The sequence below is a fragment of the Mytilus galloprovincialis genome, chromosome 7 (assembly GCF_965363235.1).
Source record: "Mytilus galloprovincialis chromosome 7, xbMytGall1.hap1.1, whole genome shotgun sequence".
Lineage (NCBI taxonomy): Eukaryota > Metazoa > Mollusca > Bivalvia > Mytilida > Mytilidae > Mytilus > Mytilus galloprovincialis.
In genome coordinates, this window is record NC_134844.1 from 74,982,725 (window position 1) to 75,007,780 (window position 25,056).

The 25,056-nt window shown below is 32.4% G+C and overlaps 1 protein-coding gene across 2 annotated transcripts; it reads right to left on the minus strand.

The window, feature by feature from the left end:
• Window positions 1–1,201: 1,201 nt before the first annotated feature.
• LOC143083650 (ubiquitin-conjugating enzyme E2 T-like) lies at window positions 1,202–25,056 on the minus strand. Of its 2 annotated transcripts, XM_076259934.1 has the most exons (6): window positions 24,880–25,056; window positions 13,510–13,579; window positions 12,334–12,439; window positions 10,268–10,366; window positions 4,134–4,214; window positions 1,202–2,508 (listed from the first exon to the last, which is right to left on the minus strand). In XM_076259934.1, exons 1-6 carry the CDS (start codon window positions 24,986–24,988, stop codon window positions 2,404–2,406), a joined length of 570 nt encoding a protein of 189 aa, XP_076116049.1. In that variant the 5' UTR covers window positions 24,989–25,056; the 3' UTR covers window positions 1,202–2,403. The 2 variants fall into 2 exon arrangements, with proteins under 2 accessions (XP_076116049.1, XP_076116050.1); XM_076259935.1 differs by lacking the exon at window positions 10,268–10,366.

The following is a 25,056-nucleotide window of genomic DNA, read 5'->3' on the forward strand; positions in this document are numbered from 1 at the left end:
TTTTATATAGATAAAACTGTTGGTCTTCCAGGCCATTTATAGCTTTCTGTTTTGAATGAGACAAGGCCATACCTTGACCTATAACGGTTTACTTCTACAAATGATAATTGGGGGAAGAGTTGTCTCATTGGCACTCATACTCCTTCTTCATATATCTACATATACTATCTCATTTTATTCTAGAATTGATATGCCATAATAAAACCATGAAACTGACGTCTGGGTCAAATGATATCTTTAAGATAGACATGTACACCTAACATCATTCCATACACCAAATGTAATTGACCTATTGCTTCAAAAATATAATATAACACAAAAACTTAACAATGACAATTAAACCATGAAAATAACATCAAAGTCAGATGAAACCAGTTAAACTGACATGTACCTGTTACAATCATTCGATACACCAAATATAGTTGACCTACTGCTTTCATTTTAAACTAATATCTGAGAAATAACCTAAATTATGTAATTTTAATCTTTACCAATGATCTTTGAAATTAGATCAAGGTCAGGAGGACCCTGTCTAAAGGATATTTTCACATTACAAGGACCCATATGAAAATAATGTATCATATTACTTATAACATTATGACTGTGAAATTTACATGACAAAAACTCTTTTCAAGCAGTGGACATACCATGAAATAAGGTCAAGGACAAGGGACACATGCAAGACATATTCTTTGTATCAGCATACAAGCATCTGATCAACACCCTTCTGAAATATAAAGCTTAAGTGCCAGTCTTTGTAAGAATTAGGCAATTTTGTAAAAAATCAAAACATGGCTGTAAAACCCACCTACCTAGCCATCCTATTTTGAAGTAACATTCATCCTGAGTTAGAAATGGCAGGTCTTTAGTGTCTGTGTGTCTGGTAATTTGAGAAATCTTTAGACAAACTTTGGTTAGAATGATAGCAAACTACAGACTTAGCTCCCCTTAATTGTTTATTTCTAGTACATTGTAACCAAATTTTATCTCAAATTACCAGAACAGGACAATGAAACGAATGGTATATTTTTGCATCATTATACATTTTGAGTGTGGGTTTTTGTTTGTCATGTTTTCACCACTGCCTGATTCTTAGGTAGACTAGCACTTTTTAAAATGAAAATAATTTATGCCGCGGTTGCAGCCAGATAATAATCCATATGTATCGCATGCTGTGACTGGTAGGACATAAACCAATATCTGAATCTTTTCAGTGTTTTATTTGGCACAATATTGATTTAATACAAAAATAAAGTTGTCTCCCTTTGTACAGAACATTTTCTCCTTATACAAGAATGATCATAAATAGTTCAATACAACCAAATTATACAGTTTTCAAAGATGAACAATAGATAATGTTAAAGAGACAGTAACCCAATAACAAAAATAATCAAAAAATAATTACAGTGTTAATACATGTAGACTTGAATAAAATTGTCTTGAAAGCTTTTTTGGAATCTTTTATAAAAATTAATTTCATGAATGTACATGTATACAGGACAGTCAAAAAAGTAAGACTTGATATCTATGAATTATGAAAGTTTATAGACTTAAAAAACATTCTTCAAATTACAATAAAATATTTATTTGTACACCTTATTTCAATGACATGTATATAATGTAGAATATATATATATAACAGTATATGTTCCTAGTGGAATAACTGGTGATGAAAGTGTGTCCCAACAGGAACAGATATATTGACATTGTTTATAAACATGTTTCCAGTGAAACCTCTGTTAGGTGGAACAAAGATGTGAGCTGCTTTGTATATCAACCATTTGTATGCAAATGAATATCAATGCATCTGTTCACCTATTTCAGGTTGAAAAAATCGACATTTGAAATTTAAGTTGTTACAAGAACCCTTCAAAACAAACCACAATTCATCTATTATTTCGTATTTGAATGTTCCAAAATTAATCAAAGTCTAATACATGTACATGTATACATGAAATTATATTAGGTCAATTTCAAAACAACGCAGCTCATCACAGGTCTGATCACCAGTGATCACATGACAGTAGATAGCAATTATAAAATCAAATAAAATTGAGAAAGGAAATGGTGAATATGTCAAAGCGACAACTACCCGACCATAGAGCAAACAACAGCCGAAGGCAACCAATGGGTCTTCAATGTAGCGAGAATTCCCGCACCCGTAGGTGTCCTTCAGCTGGCCCCTAAAATATGCATAATAGTACAGTGATAATGGACATCATACTAAACTCCGAATTATACACAAGAAACTAAAATTTAAAATCATACAAGACTAACAAAGGCCAGAGGCTCCTGACTTGGGACAGGCGCAAAATTGCGGCGGGGTTAAACATGTTTATGAGATCTCAACCCTCCCCCTATACCTCTAGCCAATGTAGAAAAAGTCAACATTGGACAGCATTGTCAAGAATCTCTGGATTTTTTGTTCGTAACATCACACATGGGTTGAGAACGCTTTACTCCTATGTCTGTCATTGATTTAGCTTTCACTGGATTTTCTTCACTAATCTGTAAATAAATATAAGAAAAATATACACTGCATTCAAAAATACAATTGAAAGTGTATAATGTGAATGTGGCTGTCCAATACACTAACCGCTCCATCTGTAAGACTAAATCCAGATACACATTTGTTTCTGAAAGCAGACTGTCATATAGTCTATTTTGTGAAAAAATAAACTTTCAATAATCAAAAACATTTTAGTAACTATCCAAAAGTACCGTATTTTAAACCAGGAGTTGATCGATTTTGATTTAACTGCATGTGTTTCCTGAGCAGGCAAAAAGTACATTTTACTTTTTTCTATATCAGTATCAAACTAAAATATGTGGTCTGATTGCCAATGAGACAATTGTTCTGTGAATGACCCAATGACAATGATATTAGTAACTGTAGGTAAACGGTACAGATTTCAACATGGCCATTAAATTTTTAGATTTTAGACATAAAAACTTTTTCAAGACTAAATTTTCTTATGACTTGATGTGAATCTTTTTCAAAGAAAAATTTAAGACAGGGATTATTTTTGTAGCAACTTCATCTTCAAAAAAGTAACTTCAAAATCAAATAAACCACTTACAAAAGATTCCAAATTGACAGGAATTTACAATGCTATTTAGAAAAAATGGCAACAAACATATATATCAACATGGCATGGCATGACATACATGTATACAGTATCTGTTACCATTTTTTTCTTGGCTAAAAATCTAGTAATAAGACACAAGATTTTGTACAGCAATAAATATATTTGACACCAAACAGTAATTAATGTAAACTATCTTGATATATACTGTAACAACACAAGAGGTCTTTTAAAATTGTTATACGATGATGGCTGATGTGCCCATATTTTGACTATTTTATTTATTGTATCTGTTTAGTAAACGCATCAATGTAAATATAACGGAATTTGATGAGACTGTCATCAAAGTGAGAGTGTTAGCGCTATAAAAACAGGTTTAATCCACCATTTTCTACATTTGAAAATGCCTGTTTCAAGTTAGGAATATGACAGTTCTTGTCCATTCGTTTTTGATTTGTTTTGTTATTTGATTTTGCCATGTGATTATGGACTTTCTGAATTGATTTTCCTCCAAGTTCAGTATTTTTGTCATTTTACTTTTTGGTAAGAAATAAACTTGAAGCAAATGAATATTAACTTATTTTGGGTTGAGTTAATCTCTATGGAATATCTGTATCTGTTTTAAAATACAGTTTTAATCACAACTCTACAAAACAGAGCTTGCTCATCTTTTATTTCTTTTTTAAATATTCCAAAATCAATTCCAGTCCTTTACATGTACTTGTATATACTTAAGCAATCACTTGCCACAGATCAACTTTTTAAGCGTAAAACCATTAATGTCACATGTGGAGAAGATCTTTTTACCCGTCCAGAGCACAGGAGATTGCCCCAGTTTTATTTGGTGGGATTCTAGTTACTCAGTTGTTAGTTTTCTTTGTTGTGTTATGTGTTCTTTTAGATTTATTTTTTATCTTTTGGTCTTTTTTTGCGTTTTTTGCCACGAAATCTTCAATTTGCTTTGAACTGAGTTTGGTATCTTTCCCCTCTCTTCTACTGCAATATGACAAACATGTACTATGTGTATCATAGTCCTAAATTACTTACATTTTTCTCTACAGCATGTTGTCTAGTCCACTGTTTGGCATTTTTTATGTACAAGGTCTTGTTATATTTATATTCATTAGACTGCAACAACAAAAAATATGAGTGAAGTAGGAAAAAATGACTAAAAAAGACAATTTAAAAAAAGAACATAAAAATATCAAATATATATGGCATACTGATATTTTCATTTTTTTAGGATCAAAATTTGTTTCCCCTTTTATAAGAATAAAGTTTAATTTTCAAACATCAAGCACTTTCAAAAGAAACATTTTTAGTCTTTTTTTCTTTCAGCATGTTGAGTGCCAGGATCACATTATTCATGCATTTATGCATATAACACAAACAATTTTCAATATCTTCCAAGTTCTCCATCCCTTTACACAAAAAAATGACAGAAAGTAACAGTAAATATTTCTAATAAAGTTGTACCAAAAAAGTTAATCCTATTCTATCTTTCCAATACTGTATGGTCAATGTTTTAAGCTTTCATGAAATGCAACAATCAAAGTGCTGGATAGCACCTGTGGAAAGTTTGCAAAGGTAGATTGTAATATTTCAAATAGATAGTGTGTAGATTGCATGGTTAACTTTTTTTCCTACTTAAAAAAGAAAAAACTGTATCAAGAAGTAATTGTAACAGGATGCTGCTACCAAGACTCCCAAACAAAGCTCTCAAAATTAGTCATTCCCACGGGTCGCCTGACATTAAGCAAAGTCCAATACAGATTGGTCTGGTCTAGTAAAGTGATATTCATGATTTGGGGGTAGGGATCTAGACAGTTTACAAGTTCTCAAACAGACAGGAGGTAGGGTAAGAGTGGCCCTAGGAGACTAGCCTTTTATTTCATCTGATTTGTTTTATTATTCAGTACAAGAATATATGTTGTTTCAGTGTGGGGATTTCAACAGTTTTCAAGTTTTCGAAAAGGGGTGGATCTTGACTGTTTACAAGTTCTCAAAACAGGATGGGGTGGGGTTACACCGAGGGACTTAATTATATTTCACTTTATTCGTTTTATTGTCCAATACAAGAATATTTATGATTAAGGGTTGGGGATCTCAACCGTTTACAAGTTCTCAAACATGAGGGGTTGGGGATGACTCAGAGGTACTCTCACTATATTTTATTGGTTTTGTTTTGTTGCCCCATAAAATAGAATATATATGGTTTAGGGGTGATCATCTCAACCGTATAAGTTTTCAAAAAGAAGTTGGTTGGGTCACCCCTGTGGACTTCTTCTATATTTCATTTTGATTTATTTTATTTTCTCATACAAAAATATATATGGTTTGTGGGTGGGGATCTCAGCCGTTTACAAGTTCTCAAACAACAAGGGGATGGGAGTGAACCCTAGGGACTCGCCTTCTTTTGAATTTAATTTGTTTTATTGTCCAGTACAAGAATATATATGGTTAAGGGGTGGGTTGAATTTGTTTTGTTGCCCTATACAAAAATATATGGTTTAGGGGTAGGGATCTCGACCGTTTACAAGTTCTCAGACATGAGGGGGTGGGCTGACCTAAAGGGACACCCACTTTATTTCATTTGATTTGTTTTGTTGCCCTATACAAAAATATATATGGTTTAGGGGTGGGTATCTTGACCGTTTACAAGTTCTCAGACATGAGGGGGTGGAGCTGACCCAAAGGGACACCCACTTTATTTCATTTGATTTGTTTTGTTGCCCTATACAAAAATATATATGGTTTAGGGGTGGGTATCTTGACCGTTTACAAGTTCTCAGACATGAGGGGGTGGAGCTGACCCAAAGGGACTCCCACTTTATTTCATTGAATTTGTTTTGTTGCCCTATACAAAAATATATATGGTTTAGGGGTGGGGATCTCAACAGTTTCTAAGTTCCCAGACATGAGGGGGTGGAGCTGACCCAAAGGGACTCCCACTTTATTTCATTGAATTTGTTTTGTTGCCCTATACAAAAATATATATGGTTTAGGGGTGGGGATCACAACAGTTTCTAAGTTCTCAGACATGAGGGGGTGGGGCTGACCCAAAGGGACTCCCACTTTATTTCATTGAATTTGTTTTGTTGGCACATACAAAAATATATATGGTTTATGGGTGGGGTGACTGACCCTTCTGGAGTTCCTCTATAATCATTTGATTTATTTCATTGTCCCATACAATAATATATATGGACCATAATTTGGTATTCGGCCTTTGGTTTCTTTTTGTATCCTTTTTTATAAGTTCTAAAATTTTAACTTTTATTTTGTGGGTTGTGTTGGTGTTAGAATAGTATGAATGGAACAATCGAGTTTTTCGAGAAAAAATTAATACATTTTGATTCACCGTTTACGTGACAGGAAACCAAACAGGAAACCAATCTTTATTTTCTTTATTTTGCACAATATAATTCAAAAGGCATAAATAAACACCATTACTAGTGTTACTTGCTTCATGTTAATATTCAAAATCTGTTTTCAATGTGATATTTAAGTTTTTTTAAAACGTGATAGGAAACCATAAGAAACCGAAAGCATTTTTTTAGTTTTATTTTATTGCAAAATCTGCTTAAAATAATCTGAACAGTATAATTTTTCTTAATATCCATCTTAAATGTAACAGTATTATAAAACTCCTAAATATGTGCTTGTTTTGAAAACAATTAGTACAATTTATTCAGAATTTTCCATATTTTCTTCATTGATACAGGATACCATAATCGTTGTATCTTGATGTTTTGGCCAAAAAAATATATTTATATTTGGTTTTGAAATTCCAGTTATATAAAATTTATTCCAAATCATTGGCAATGTAATATTCTTTAAATCCAGTAAAGAAAAAAACTTTTAACTTGGAATTAAAATCTTTAAAATAGGCACCATGTGATATTTGTGACCTGTACACCATCTACATGGTTTCCACATTTTAACCTACTTTAGTGGGCTAAAATCAATAAAGTACTTCCTTTCTTTCAAGTCATGCCTGGTAAAGTTTACTTTTCCTTTGACAAGTTTATTGCGTTTCTGAAAAGTGTTTGCAGAACATTCATGAATAAAAAAAATTAATTAAAAATTGTGACAAAGTTACCAACTTTGTACATTCCAAGTGTAACGGTATATTAACATCAATTTTTCAGCACTTCGGTGTTGACATGAATATCAATTATATGGTCATTTTTATAAATTTTCTGTTTACAAAACTAGAATTTTTCGAAAAACTAAGGATTTTCTTACCCCAGAAGTAGATTACCTTAGCCATATTTGGCACAACTTTTTGGAATTTTGGATCCTCAATGCTCTTCAACTTTGTATTTATTTGGCTTTTTAACTATTTTGATCTGAGCGTCACTGATGAGTCTTATGTAGACGAAACGCGCGTCTGGCGTATTAAATTATAATCCTGGTACTTTTGATAACTATTTCATTTAATTATCTTTATTCACCTAAAATATCCAGTAATATTTACTGCTGAAGCAAAATCAATCCAACGAACATCGGCACCATGATAAGAGACGTAATTTCGATTGAATTTTCCAAGGACCCTTTACATCGTTATTGGGAAACATAGTGTGTTTAAAAGTCGGTCAAATCTGAAATCGATTTTGTCAAGTCATTGGGCATTTATTTTCACACAAGATTGTATGTAACATTATGCACATGACATAGAAAAAATAATAGACCCCCGGCCCAATCTCTTTGAAAATTGCATTTTCCTTTTTTAAACAAGTCGAAACAAGTCTACAGATTATGTTTGCTAACATCCCGTTGGAAACAAAAACAATGTTTAGAACTAGTATATCGTATGTCCGGCTGTAATGGCGTGATCACATGTTAGTCACATGTTTCGCGTATGACCAGAAATGATTAGAACTTAAGGACAAAAACAATTTTAATAAATAACTGGACTTCTGTTTTGTGTGAAATGTAACGCATAACGATAACGTCATTTTCTTACTTAATTATTACAAAGATCAAAACAAGAATGTAAATCATCTTTGATTTACCTGTTTGAACATCTCGCGAGAGTTCATATTTGCATATTGTTTTTAAGAATTCTATTACAACAAAGCAGATTACATCATCTAAAATTTGCGTTACGAAATTGGACACATTCTTATTGGTCGATGTTCTTTGTTATTTGAAAGCAAAAGTTACGAATTTCCGGTGACGATTATCTATAAATCAGTCAATGCACTTCGGAAGCAAAAAGTAACGCAAGAAACGACACAAAAATACGGTTGTAGAATCTTTGAAATTTGTATATTTCAATTTTTTTTCTAGGGAAGAGTAGCATACACTTGTATGTTGATAAAAATAATGGCATCTTTAGATGTAGTTATAACTTTTCTTACAGTAATTCACAATTTTATCACTTTTCTATAGTTATAGGAAACGAGCCCAATAGCAAATTATGGTCCATATATGGTATATGGGTGGAGATCTCAACTGTTACTAAGTTCTCAAAAAACCAGGGGGTGAGAGTGACCCCAGGGGACTCGCCTTTTATTTCATCTGATTTGTTTTATTGTAACGTATAAAGAACATATAATGTTTAGGAGTGGGGATCTGACTGTTTTTAAGTATTCAAACATGAGGGGTTAGGTGGGGTGACACCATGGACTCAACCTAAATTTAATTAATTTGATTTGTTTTATGGTCCTGTGATCATTACTGAAAACCATGTGTGTCTGTCACTTACTGTTTTCTTCAAGGTTATAATTTATTATTGTTATTGAAAATTTTAAAAAAAATCCCTTAGGGTTCTTTAGTAAATTCCTCCCTTCTGTTGGCCCCTCAAAATACAACTAAATAGACCCCAAGGAGAAAATAATAAGAACTGAGCAAAAACTTTGTTTAGGAGTCTTAATAGCCATTAGTATAATTACGATTTTTGTTATAGTCCGATTTCTAATGCCGAATATGTAAAAGGCCGAGTTTATTATAGTCCGAGATTGTTGTGGGCCGAGATCAGATGAGATACCATGATACTTCCGATACTCTCGGGCTTTTACATATTGAATAGAAATTTGTAAAAATCGTAGTATAAAGCGACGAAAAATGTTCATTCATGAAATATTTTAAACACGCTATTAATTTTCTCTTCAACCGGAGGAAGGTAGGAAACCTTTGAAACCGGGATTGTAGTAATCCCGTTTGGAGGCACACATATATGGATCTGACGCAAGTCTGAAGAATACCGATAAAATCAAAACGTAGAAACTGCTGTCTCGTGTGTGTATTGATTTTACTTTCTGCATAGCGCAGATCCTCGAAGTAGTGTTTGTTCGTCTTTCAAATGAAGTTGAATTATTTGATTTATCGATGAAAATTCAGTACATTTTTTATTCAAGCTGTATGCTATTAAAATAGAAGAGCTCAAAATTTCAAAAGCATCTTTCTATTATTAGTTTTCAAACACCAGTACTACATTATCTAGAAGTAGGACACACTTCCTAAAGTAAGTTAGGCTGTCTCTTTTCCGGTTAGGCCGATGCCTTAAGAAAGTTTATTGCTATAGCAAACTTTCCAAAAATTGGGCTACACTCCTTGTTTTTATATATTTTATGCCTAGTTCACACTTACATTTTATTCAAATTGAATTTGAATAAGATGCAAATCGAATTCCCTTATCCTGTTCACACGCTCTTCCTTTATAATTCAAATTGATTCGAATTTGCTAATAAGCATTAACCAATTTGCATTAGAAATCCGATTTTGTTGAAACAAATTAAAAGTGAACATCTTTCGGACAGTAGCATAAAAATGAAGTGCATTGCAATTCAAATTAAAATTTAGGTTTGGATGTAAAACGTATCGAATGCGAATTAAACGAATTTCAATTAGTTAATGTGAATCTACATGTATTTGAATTATGTGTGAATGCAGCATAAGAGACAAGTTGGGCTATATTTATTGAAATGATACATTATCTGTCACAAGGATTACATGTAACATTCAAGTACTGTAAATTTCTCAATTTTCATTGAATAAGGTACACAAAATATTAATTAATTTGGTGGATTCTAAACTTTTATCTATATGTTTGCATGTGCATTTTTTAATTGGTGGAATATTTTTTGGCCATTTTGTTCTATCTGCTAAAATAAGCAAAAATTTACACCCCTAGAAAAAAAAACTGCTATACGTTATAAATTTATTGTGCTTACAATATCAGCCATCAGTGGATCTTCAGGATTTGGTTCTGCCATTAATAACTGTATACTCGTTAACACTGTACTGATGTTTAAACATGGCTTCCATGCCCCCTATAACAATAAAAATATGCTGGTCAACACTAAACTGATGTCTAAACATAGCTTCCATGCTCCCAACAACAATAGAAATATTTAGTAACCACTGTGCTTATGTTTAAACATGGCTTCATGCCCCCTATAACAGTAAAAAAAATGCTGATGATAGGAGTTTTTAACACCTTGACTGGCTAAACAGTCCTCGCACAGTCGTTTGGGCAACACTGTACTGATAATTTTACATGGCTTGCATGTCCCCTATAAACTCAAAAAATATGCTGATCAACATTTTACTAATATTTAAACATTTCTTCCATGCCCCCTGTAACAATAAAAAAAAAATTTAATAACATAATTATCATCATACTATCTGATGGTATCAGTCAGGGGTACTAATTGTACAAGTAATTTTTTATTCACCATGTTTACTTGAAGAATAAAAAAATATATACTTATATAAGTAAATTTGTATGATACTTCTTCAGGTGATTTTTTTTTACTTGTATACCGGCAGCTTTAAAAAAATAGAATTAAAATTATGTTTCTTGAACATTCAACATTTTTTTACTTATTTAAGTGAAAAAGCCATCTTATTTTCATTTCTTTAATTCTTAGGATTTCTTTGTTCTAATAGAATTTCTAAATTGTCTGCCCTTTGCAGATGTCTTTACTAATCATTTAAGTGTAATTTCATGGACAATGAAAATCCCATTTGTCTGTTATCTTCCGAACATTGGTCATTTACAAGCCCCAAAGTAGCAATTTTTGTAGGCTTGGCGCATATACTTTAGATCTCTGCACAATCAGTTTCTTTAAAGAATTAATTAAACTGTAATAAATTATGACCTAACCTGGGGAAAATCATAAACTGCATGTTTTTACATCTCAAAACTTGAGAATTTTGGTGGGAATGTAAAAAAAACTACTTGTATAAGTAAATTTTTGAGAAAATTAAGGGGGGAGATTATTCAAACATTATAATCTACTTATACAGTGTATAAGTATATTTAGCCACCTTGACAGAAATTCCTCTAATATGATAGCTTTCCTGTCTATTGTGACACAAGCGGAAAGTCACTTCATATTAAATATCAATAAAAGTTATCTGCTGATTTTCAGCATTGAAATTCGTAAAATTCACAAAATTTATCTTTCCGACCCAAAATCATTAAATTTTTAACTCAAGTTGGAACATTTTTATGAGGTTGCATGGTTGGATAAATTCCTTACACTGAATTCCAAACAATGTCCATTCCAAGTTTTGAATACATTAAACCATGAAAAAAGCATTTAATGCCAAATTAGTATAACAGTACATGTACAATGATGTATGGCTTCAATTCTTCATTAAAATATGTTCCAAACTAAATTTCAAATTCAAATAAAATCAGTATTTCAATTGCTTATGGCATCTTAGTGCAGCATGCTTAAACAGAGAAGCAGCAAAAACCCATTTTAAAGTCTTTGGTTTGACTCATCTGGGATTTGTACCCATGACCTCCTGCACTTGAGGTTAACATACTTCCACAAGACCATAGAGGCAGTGCCATAATTGGCACTTGAAAACTGATAGAATTGGCAAGTAATAATTTCATGTTTAGTTTAGAAGGAGGTTTGAAAGTCCATCAACCAATTTATTTTCGCAGATACTTTATTTTGTGTTTTACCCTTTCTACTCCACTTCGCGGCTATTTAATTTTGCAATTTTCTAAATTACTAGATATAGTTTTTAAAAAAAGAAAGAATCCAAACTTCATGACGATTTATATTCTCGTTACTTTTCTACTCACGAAAATAAATTAGTTGCGAAAAATAAGTTGGTTTACAGTATATAGAAAACATTTTGAACATTTTTTTCCTCAGAGTAAGAGTATTTTTTAACATTGTGTTTTACTATTCAAAGAAATAATAAAGAGTTGCTGAACCAAGGCATCCTATGTTTATTGAGGTTTGTGTGTAACATAAATGACAATTACATGTACCTTTGGAGGCATTTTCAATGTATCTAGACATATCCTTCCTCCTGTATCTATATTGGGATGGTAGATAGGGGTCACAAACCGAACTTTTGGTGGTTCAAAGGGATACCTGAAATAAAGAAAAAAAAAGTTTGGTTCTGTCACAAAAAAAATCATTACATGTATGATGTATGATCTTTTGCTATCTAATTAACAAAATGTACAAAGTTACGAACTTTTTTCCATCTACACAAAACTTTACATCTAGCATGTACATGTAAAATTTTAAGACAAAATGTGGCTATTGCAATCTGTTTGAAACAATAATTATCATTCGATGTTGACAAACACAAATATTTTGAAGGGTTGAATTCTACACTCTACCAGTCTGTAACTATGAAAGCCATCATTTTGAATTTCAAATTTTGTATTTTTTGTATGTAAATATTGTCTTTTTGACATATTCTCCATTTCAAGGTTGCATTTCTGTAAATATTGACAATGCAATTTCCCATAGGAACTCCTTTTACGGCTAAAACTGTACCACTTTTACTATGAAGTTTTGAAAAAAATCTTATCCTAGAATTGAAAGTTCATTTGCACCACAATTTTTTTCAAAGGTCAAAATATAGGGCTGTGCGGCATATTTTCAATGTTTATATGCCCTGAACTTCTCAGAGTTTAAACTTACACTAATTTTCTTAACTACCCCTACCTCGAATGAAAGATTACCACAGATTTAAATGTAAACAAAATACACATGTTTATTTACTGGTAACATTCCCAAGTTCTGTCTCTGCGATATGGAACACATAGAGCATAACTGGGAACCAGTATGTAAACAAACATAATTGTCTATGAATATTCAATTTATCCCCAAAACAGGCGTGTTTTCAGAAACAGCTGTATTTACAAAGTGCAACCTTAATTCCCATTTCATATTTGTTTTAGCAATATTTAATTTTACCTGCAGGGTATTGTCAATTCAGAAATTAAACGATGCATATTTTACTGCACTATTTAAATATAATTAATTATCAATTGTATTTACCCTGAGTAAATCATGAAAGCATTTTTTTTTGTGTCATCTCATTTTTTGCATAAATATAGGATAAATATATATACATGACAATATTTATTAAATATATAAACATTCCAATCAATTCTGAATTTACAATATATCACATCACAAGATCTAACCTTTCAGGAATCTGGATCTCCAGTGTAAAAATACCATCATGATAAGGAGTACCCTCTCCACCAAGAATTTCTGAAATTGGAAAGAAAAAAGTTAAGAGTGAGCAGCATCATTAATTTTAACCCTCTTTCTACTGGTATTTTTTCAAGGTTGCATTTTGTGTGCCACAAATATGACAGCTCAACGTCAGTGACATCACACACCATATATAATAACCTTTACATTTGGGACCCATTGAAGGAAAATATAACACTGTTTAATCTTTGGTCTTTAATTAAAAAAGATATACAGCAATGATGAGAAGCTTGCATTAATTATAACATGGACATGTGTGTCCCTCTGGCACAGCCTTTTTTTTTGTGGACACATGTGTCCATCCCCTAGCAACTTTCCAGCAAGAGGGTTAAATAAGTTACCTGGTTACACTACTATTCATGCTATTAGTCATGTTACATGTATTATGTTTTCCTAGATTAACCTAAAATTTTAACTCTATGCATTTGGTTTTGAATAGTTATCAAAGGTACCAGGATTTGGTTTTGAAATACAATGAATCCAGGTCCGCCAGAAAACACGTTCACGCCCATTCTTGTTCGCCCCCTTTCACTTTTGCACCCAAAGTCTGTTGGCACGTTCTCACCCTTTTTATTGATTTTGTCAAGGATTTGGATAGTTAGATTTTTTGTGTTAAATAATTTTGTTATCGAGTTTTAAATAAATCTTTATCATGTTTTGGTAAGAGAACGTATTGCTAGCTTATACATGCATTTTGTTTTCATTGTTTCAAAATGAAGATTCTGCAATGAAATGTCAAATTTGGGATTAAAACTATGTGCAATTTAAGTTGATGCTTTTAATTAAAGGGAAATTCCGCGATTTTTTACTTATCATCTAATTATATTCATCTTAACATAAAAAACACATTTGCAAAGTTTTAAATTTATTTTCCTTCTTATAACGGAGAAAATCAAGTATTTGTAACTTTTTTGGTTGAATTCTTGAGTGGGTCGTGACGTATTAGCCCGATTTGTTGAATTCTGGGAAAAAATAAAATCTGTTTAACTCTTATAGCTTATCGACAATATACGTAATTAAAAGCGCACAGCTGACGAATGGTCGTAGTTATTAACCACAATATAAGAATGAACGAAAATGAATATGCATATACCGTTTTGTATTGATTGAATTGAACTACTATAAAATTATCTCTAGTAAATGTTTTTGAATAAATTTCATTTATTATTGTTGAGACTTTTTCATAAAATTTTTATTGAACATTTTTACTGATATTTAACTGAAAATATTTCCATTCTATTTACCGTTATTGTTTTGATGATCATTTCAATGCAACTTTTAATGTGTGAGCAGAGTGTGTATATTATTTTGTAAAGGTCGCTGTATATTTCTGACGGCTGAGGTCAATTCGTTTACCTTGTAGCTATTTAGCCCCAGGTGTGAGCTCAACCGTACACAGGTATGAATGTTGTTATTAGACATGTTACGAAAAGGTATATTCTCGACGCTGAGATTGACAAATTAGACTTTAAATGTGGGGATGGTGTCAAAACATTGATTGTAGTTTTAAACAGGTAAAATTTAAGTCTTGTGAGTCTTGGTTAATTCAAATCTTATTTATCTAGAACATCATAATATAGCATCGTATTTGACCATTGCTTTTGTGTTAGTAGATATAGGAAGATGTGGTGTGAGTGCCAATGAGACAATCTAATTAAAAACCGATCTCTCATCGCTCCTGTTTCTGATATGTCGCGTGGGAGATCTAACGAAACCGGCTTTGAGGTCACATGTGAGTGAACTAAAAGTCATGAATTTATAAAGATATGCAAATGAGTTGACGACCTATTAATAAGCCAATCAAAAAAGTTTATGAATTATTATGACTGACGATTTCGTCGTAAATAAAATGAGTTACATCCCTTTGCCTTACGTTAAACTTCCAAGACCGTGGAAGACTCAATTTCATTGGTCGAAAAAGACACACCTACGAGGTCACTCACATGTGACCTCAAAGCGGGTTTCGTTAGATCTCCCACGCGACATATCAGAAACAGGAGCGATGAGAGATCGGTTTTTTAATTAGATTGCCAATGAGACAACTCTCCTTCCAAATAACAATTTAAAAATTAAACCATTATAGGTTAAAGTACGGCCTTCAACACGGAGCCTTGGCTCACACCGAACAACAAGCTATAAAGGGCCCCAAAATTACTAGTGTAAAACCATTCAAACGGGAAAACCAACGGTCTAAAACCAAGGGTAGCATTGTTGGATTTTATAAGACGTGAAATTTGTACGCGTGAAGGAGTGGATAGGCTAGAAAAAGGGCGGCATAGAGTTATACAAGTTCATTCGATTCTAGATTGATAATGTATACACAGTAAGCCAGTTAGATATTAGTTTTATTGTTTTATTACAGTTCCTGAAAAAAATAATTTGACGCTCCACTAATACCACACAAAGCTCTAAAGTCTGGTTGATCTTCTTTTTTTTTTTATCTCGGGTGTTTCCATAAACTTCCAATAACTCTGAAAGTTTTTAAGCGCCTTAGAGTATGTTCGACATTTACCCGACACTCTGATAAACGCAAATTCATATTGTTTACATTGTCTTTTTTCTGCTCGTGGTTTAGCTCTTAGTTGATGGCGTCTGTAGGGGGCACCGAGAGGTGATCGACACGAATAAATTTTATCCCCTAAGATGATATATTAAAGTGAAATAATTATTTATAACAAAACAATTTACGAAAAACAGATATGCTAGAGAGAAGCAAACGATGCTTACTGAAATACAGGCCCCTGACTTAGGACAGGCATGTGAAAGTATTGCGGGGTTCATGTTTGTAATATATTTCCTGCCTTTTAATTTGTCACTCTTATCGATCCGGCCTTTCCCATTAGTTATCTTTCCTTTTTTGGGGACAAAAATTGTCAGTCAACCTGCCTTTTGTTTTGGCCAAGCTGCTCATACTGCCTTTTTTACTCAAAACTCCTGTTCTATATAAAAAAAAAAAGAAGATTTGGTACAATTGCTTTTTCACAACTTTAATCCTAGCCCCTCCCTTCCCTAAAAAAAACTTATAATATTGTTACCTCCGTAGAGTAGGTACACATCCAACAGGTTTGATCTGAAAACGTCATAAAAATTTTTAAAGAAACTCCTAGCATTTGTTGCTTAAATAGAAGAAAGACCCGTCGGTCATCGGTGTTGATTTTCTTATTGGCCTCTTTTTATGAAATTTCCCCAAATTGTTTCAGGAATTTATAAAATACAAAATATCTGCATAAGGTGGTTTCAATGTGTCAATGCAATGCTTTTGAAACTCTGCAGGGATGTTTAACCGGTGAGTCATATTTTACACAAACCTGTTATCGTCCTGAGCATGCATAAAATGTTTGGTTTTTTTTAAAACTATAATGCAACACGTGTAAAGTTGAAATTGTAAAGAAATTGTGTTTAGATATTTAAACAGACCCCGTTAGATAAAAATTTAGGTGGCAAACAACTGGATAATAAACATTTGATAACTCCTTTGTTTTAACGAAGTATATAAAAAGACCGTTTCATATATGTTCACGAGTATAGGTATAAAACGAATTATAATACTTTAGATTATTTGCAAGGTCTATTAAGGGCTCGCCGAAAAATTCACACACGTACGTACCTCGTCTCTCCGCTGCCCCGCAAATCTACTGCATTTACCCCCCCCCCCCCCCCATTTTATGCATTGTTTTTTTTTAAATGTTATGAAATTTATTAACATAAAATTATATTCTTTTTTTTATATTTCCATACGGACTTTTTATAATAAAATTGTCTCTAACAGGATAAATGCAGTTTTTGAATAATATTCTCAGTATGCACAGGTAATCTATTGTGTGTTTTGACACAGTTCCCACATTTCATGCATTTATAGTCTAAATTGTCAACCTCAGCGACGTGAATATACCTTTTCGTAACATGTCTATTTGGAAAGGATAAACAGAAATGATCAGAAAACGTGTGCCGTTTTTAATACACTAAGATTTAATACAGGATGAGAATAAAGATACAATAATTAAATTGTGTAAATTAATTAAGATAAAATAAAATTCAGATTCGTTATTCCGAAAGTGTATAAAAATAAAATGAAACAATTTTTGATTACCTTCTTAGCGGCAATTATCGTAAATATTCAAATATGAAATAAAAAAAGTAGTACTTTTAATCTTTAATAAAAACTAAATGCAATGTTACCTAATTTGATAGGATATACCATTGCACATCTGTTTGATATCAATGACTTTACCGGAATTTCTCAACTTGTATTCAAATCTGGCTGTGTTTTAATGCTCGTAAAACTATCGCAATTTTAAAGTTTTTAATTGAAAACAAAATACAACATACAACATGCATGATTTTTTTGTTGTTTCTTTTTAGCATTTTATTCTTACATAATTAAATTCATTGGATTATTTACACGAACTTTTTGTGAAAAGAATAAGCTAAGAATTTTTTTTTGGGGGGGGGGAATTTGTTCATTTAACCCTTTCAACGCTACACAAAAAAATAGAATCAAAGCCTTAAAGGCTGTAAAAGCAATTGCTGCCATGTTAATGTTTGGGGACTTTTATTTTTCATCCACATATATACAAGAATTAAACCTGACATGAGTGTTGTCTAGTTAAAAGTAAGAAGGTTTTAACTTTATATAAATAAAAGACTTTAGCAGAAAGTCATTTTTAATATGTTTTATATTTCACAAGGAGACAACACGTTTACCAGGCTAAAGTTGGGGTCAAATATACATGTGCTGAAACATATAACTCAAAAAGAAATCATCATGGATTATCCCCTGGTAGTGTTTGTAACTTCCTTGGCAATAATTTCCTTTATTGATTTAATTTTAACAATTTTCATTATTAATTTATATTTAACCATTAACACAAATGATTAAGTTAAAACATTTCAACTTTCCAGACGCAAATGTTAAAAAACGGGAAAGAAATAAAATATCTTACAAGACATAAACATGTAAAGAATAAATGTATATTTCAGCTTAATAAAAATATTTTCATAATGTTACTTTGTCATCATTTTTAAAACTAAGTTCCAAACATTATTGCTCAGTTGATATGTGTCCTTCTGGTGCGGTACGAGCACAGGCACTTGTTTCTATCCAAAGGTCGATTATCCATATAAATAGTTTTATATGGATAGTCGACCTTCCTATGGATAGAAACAAGTGCATGTGGGTACGAGATAACTACAATTCTCATGCAATCTCGAAAAGGGGGGTCATCACAGACAAACATAACATTAAATCGTTATCACTGAACTAGTATATATATTGTATAGGGGCCAGCTGAAGGACGCCTCCGGGTGCGGGAATTTTTCGCTGCATTGAAGACCTGTTGGTGACCTTAATTCTGCTGTTGTATGTTTTTCTATGGTCGGGTTGTTGTCTCTTTGACAAATTCCCCATTTCCATTCTCAATTTTATTATACGAACAAGAACAAACAGCTCTACGTTGATTTGATATTTATCAATTTTCAGGAAACATTGCGAAACATGATCTTCAATATTTCGAAAACATGTGAAATAAAATTGCTAACACGGTGGACCGTCGAGTGTCAACAAACGTAGTAGACTTGTTCACTGAAAAGACGAGGATAATGGTTTCATCTGACATTTGTTATGCAAACCCAGTTTTGATCATGATATTTAAAAAGACGTACTTTTTTTCAATCTATGTATTAATAAACTAGAAAATTCCAAATCGTAAATATCTCTTCATCTGGACCGACTTGGCATCTACTACGTTTGGACGGGTCCATTTCATTAGTAAGGTGATCGATAAATATTACGGAGTTTTGACAGAAAAGGAAAACGAACTTATTGTTATGTGTTTTCAACAAGGGTTTCGTTCCGCTAAATTATTTGCGCAAATAAAGTTTGTCTATTTTTAGATTACAGGTAATAATTTGACACTACGCATTAACCTGTGTAGTGATTTTGATTTTACGATAAATGTATGAATGAACGATAATTTTATGAATGAACAAGAGCACCTGACCTCTTAAAGAAACACAAATTAAACATAAAAAACCGTATTAATTAGGAGATAATTCAGTTAAATTTTCAATACTAAATCAACAACTGAAATGAATCCATATTTTGTTGAAACATCGTACGAACGGCGGAAAACGGAATCGCATTTATAAAAATGTACTTTTTTTCACTCGGACTTCTATGTTATTTGATAGTCAAACGGTTGACCCTTTAAATACAAAAATACATCTACAAGAACATATTCTGAAACTTCTTAAATCCACTAACTTTTTTTTAAAGTTTCAAGCTATGTATTGCATTAGAAAACATACATAGGTGTTAAAGAATGACTGACCAGGAGCCTGTTTAACAAAATACTATGGCTTGATCTGGGCGGAGTCTCTGATCTGGGTCACAAAGATGGCCATACGCGACGGCATAAAAGCAATTGCTTTAAAAATGGCTGCTGCTGCTGCATTTTTTTTGTGTTCATTCATTAGAACAGTATATTCCTTTTCAGACTGCTGTATCTTTTTTATTATAAGAGATACAGAAAAAGTTATTGCATGAAAAATGCTCAGGAGAGTATGAACTGTAATGTTAGGCAGTTATTTCAGTAAAATTTTTATCAGGTTACCTGCATTTTCAGGTAATTAACAGGTAAAAGGTGTAATTTGTTACATTTGTGTTGAATTTTGAATAAAAACTACTTTTCGTCTTCATCTATTTTGTTTTTTTATCTGCCATATAATAAAGAAAACACCAATTGCTCGATTCCGTAGCGTATTGCACCATACACAACGTATTATGTAATCATGGCACAAATCAGTGGCTCCGTCTTCAAAATTTTCAGTCAACCTCCGTTTTCCCCCCTTTTTCTACGTCTCGTAATGATCGATCAAATCATATTTCCCACACGAATTGAATGTAATAAACACTTTGAGATGACAAGAAACCTTTTAACTAATCCTCGTCATCAGTTTCGCCATAGAAATGCTGAAATATTTCCATATTTACAGCTTCGTTTCCGATTTCCGCCATTTGCATTTGTAAAAATATTTGTTTTTATTTTCCTTCAATTTTCCTTCTACTGCATGATTTTACAATAAGAATTGCCGGAATTTCAAGCGCAAATGAGACCTTGCATATCCTCGATTCATACAAGGAAAAATTAGAGAGGACCCGAATGAAAACCGAATGGTTTAAGAGTCCTTATGAAAAATCCATTGTCATCGCGGCATATGCCGCGAATAGCAGTGGCGGACGGCGTATGTCATCGCGGCATATGCCGTGTATAGCGTTGAAAGGGTTAAAAAAAAAATTATATGATAATATTTGTGCAATGTTGAACAAGATATCTGTGATTAATTCAAATAAATAATACAGTAGTTGTAATAAAACTTATATTTTAGTCATGCATAACTGATATTGACGAATTTAGAATAGTTCGTCCCTACATCGTTGTTCTTGAAACAATCATTATTAGTATACATGTAAGTTTCCTTACGTATAAGTGCTATTGAGGATGAGCTTCAGAGAAAGCAGACTAGTAGCGTTTCATTAGTTTGTTTGTTGGGAAAGGAGAGGAAATGCAACCAATTGTACAGATAAACGACAGAATTACCATACAAGCATTTATAGTCAACACAACCAGAAAGAGTTCCCATCGTTGGACGGGGAATATGAAGGCTTCCAAGAATGAACAAGTGACATGTCTAACTCTGAACAGTTAGAAAACGGACTATCGACATTGACCGCTTGTTCTTGATATTTGAAACTGCATGCATATATACGTATAAGTTTATGATAGTGATGAGTTCTTGCGTCTGACAAAAACTAAATTCCTTCATGGTTATATCTTGCCATACGTTTATATTAGTTTGTTAGGTGAGTACTCAAAATCGTTGTTTAAACATCCTGTTTGTGAGATGTTGATTCATTTCAATAGTACCGAAATTTCGTCTATATATTAAGTTTCACAAGTGTATAACATGGAGAAGCTCTGAAGGTACATAACTCCCATTTTGTTTGGGTGTGAACCATCGATGTTTACAGCAATATCAAAGAATAAGATGATGATTGTAGAAAGAACTATGGGCGTCATGTGGCAAATATTACATGCATATCGGACTATTAGTTGTCAATCTGTATGAAAAGATTTCCAATACAACCATATTATTAAGAAGAAATGTTTACATGCTATACTCTCGTACTAGTATAACAGGGTTCTTGTGGCGTTCACCTTAGACACACATCTTTTTAACGATGTTTTTTAAAAAAAGACAGAACCAATTTAATGTCATATTTTCCTATTTTTTAATATAACTGAAAGTCTTTTTTCTGCATGTTCTGTTATTGAATACCAAGAAAGAAAATAAATTCCGAAATTAATTTGGAACTTTGATACTCAATAGTTTCCCAGCAAAAAATTCACATCCCTTGGTGATAACTAGTGTTCGTCCAGTGGCATATATAACAATTGTGATGACGAATTCCTTCCTTTGTTCGCGAACAATCTTATTGAAATATGAATCTGTGATTTTACTTTGTCCACAACTACGATGAACCAATGCAAGTTAAACATCGACCTTTATTTAAATCAAATTGGTTCACTTTTTTCTTCTTCGTCTTCTTCTTTTGGTATTATAGTCTAACGACATTCGATGATTACATACCGTTGGCATACGTGGACTAGTCTATTTACAAAACTTTTACCCCAATTTATTCAAAATATATGTTTTTTTCTTATGTTCAATGTATACATGTATATATTTTAAATTGCGCTTTAGTTCCGTAACTTTCTACCCAGTCGTATACACGAGTCGTCGACAAGTGCGTACACTTTTTTAAATCAATATTTCTGGTATGTTCGTCCTTCACAATTGACAATGAGTATATATTACATTTTCCCAAAATTCACCCTTGGAAAAAATATTTAAATAGATTTCAATTTCATCAAATCTAATTTTTTGAGTATTATTTATATTTTTATGAATCATATTTTTTACACCAGAAATGTTATTTATAAACAAGCGTATGAGTTTAGTAATGACAAGTAAGACATAGTTGTATATTATACATCTGATAGTTCAAAATGGAAAGTTATAAGTTATCGGCCGTGTACACTATCAATACCTGCAGAAGTGAAACGAAGCATGAACTTGCAAGCCCGACAGGAAATCGCTTGAATACCTGGACGTGTCACCTCAAACCCCTCACAATACCTTTGGAAGTAATGCCTTTAGGCATGCTGGTGATCAGATGAGGGAAGATCAGAATTTATTTGAAAAAAAGTTTATTACTTTAAAGAATTATGAACAAATTAGATTTTCGAAAACTGTTTTCAAGGAACACTTATTTATGATTTCAACTTTGACTTTTTACCTAATTCCAATATCAACAGTTTAAAAACCATGGTAATTTAAAAAAAATAAGAATATTTTCCGTTTCAAGTTAGTTAGTCGGATAAACCAACCGAACGATTGACAAGATATCGACACGCAATTACGACTACATCGGTTACTGTAGTTTTGTTTCTTTGTGGTTTATAGACATATCGTTGTTATTCATTGGGACAGGACACAAAATGGCTGAACGAAGAGAATTGATACTCTTAATTTAAAATCGATGGTGATCGCTTATCTAGCGGAATAAAACTTTAATATTTATGAATTTGATGATTTTTATTCAGAATGAACATAATATCAATTTTTGATTTTTTTGCGAAGTTTCCCTTTAATAGAACAGAGAACAGCTGAAGTGAGCTGTTCTTTGAAGCTATCAATGGATTGTACCTGAACTAGTACCACATGGAGCTGGATCCTCTGTGGTATTGTGTACGGAAAGTATGAATGTCTGTATGAGTCTTTGGATATGCCTATATGAGAGTGTATGGTTTTTTCTTGTTCTTGAGTCTGCTTTTATGAGTATGACTGATGGTAGCTGCAGTATAGTCTATGGTCCGCAAATAGTCAAAAAATAACAAAAGGACCTAAAGAGCTACGATACCGCAGCTAGACTGATGGAATAGCAACAAGGTGGTATGATTTGTACATCATTACCAATCTTGTGCGTAGTCTGCGTTCTGCTAATGATGGTAAGTTTAGTGTAGTAAGCATGTTTGTAACACTACTTGTATTATGGAATTTATTGCAGACATACATGTACCGAGCAGCTCGTCATTGGACCATCTCAATTTTGGATACCGATGCGGTTGTGTGAGGGTCCCAAACTAATTAACAGAACAGGAATATTCAAGTTTGGGTCTGACGAGTGCTTGGTATGCCTGGGATTTTATGTGTGGATTTGTTGTTTTTAAATTTCGTTTTAGAAAACCTAGTAATTTGTTTCCTTTGGACAGTCAGGGATATAACTCTATAGGGTTATTACAGAAAAATAACATACATTTGTTATTGTGGACTAAAAAATCAAAGAACTGTGATAACATACGTATGTTACATGTTTCAAAGGGACAATATACATCATAAGTTTAGTTAAAATGTATACAAGTTCTATTAATATTACTATTGTCTTTATGTATACTTAACTATTGAAAGATGTAACAGTTCATAGTATTCCAATTTTGAATAGTACACCTATATGTTATTACAGAAAAAATATGCCTGTAATAACTAAAGGGTGTTATCACAGCTTCTCTATATCACTTCAAAGCATTTGCTCAGACATAAATCATGCTTAATTACAATGTATTTTAATTTATTGTAAGAAATAATGACCAGAGCATGTAATGAGGTTCTGCGCAAGTTTCTCAGTAATTCCCAAGTGTCTTATATAATAAGTTACATTCCTTTAATAACTAAGCCTTGTTATCACAGCTAAGTTAATTCCTTAATAGCCTTGTCTCATTGATTAACCATGGTTAATCAAAAATGTATTAATTCAATTCAAAAATTAATTATCAAGGCTATGCATTTAGTTTCTGCGCAAAGTCTCAAGAGTTCCCTAGAGTCCACTATAGATTAAATAATTTTACAAATAACAAACATATGTTATTACAGATTTAGAAAATTTAAGGAAAAGTATCTGTAATAACACACGCAAGTTATTTTCTGTAATAACCCTATAGAGTTATATCTCTGACTGTTGGATGTAATGTCATTTATATTTTTGTCCCACTTTAGGTTTGCCTGTATTATAGTGTATTGTGACACCATTGTACTTAGCTGATGTTACCATGAAATTCTTGACATCATAATAAAACATAAAAATCAGTTGAAAAATTGCAGATTTTAACTATTAGATACCCCTGTCCCCCTTTTTTCCACAGTTTGCATACAAGAATTATTTGAAAATTGTGAATTACGCGCTTGTAACAGATCTATCCTTTCATCCTTGGACCAGCAGGATATTCCATATGGTGGAGATTTAGATAACATTTCTAGTTCCTTTTTCATTCTTCCTGATCTTTGCATATTTGCTGATGTTTCTAAAATTTTGGTAAAAATCAAACAACCCGCAATTTTTTTAACCGGAAGTTGTA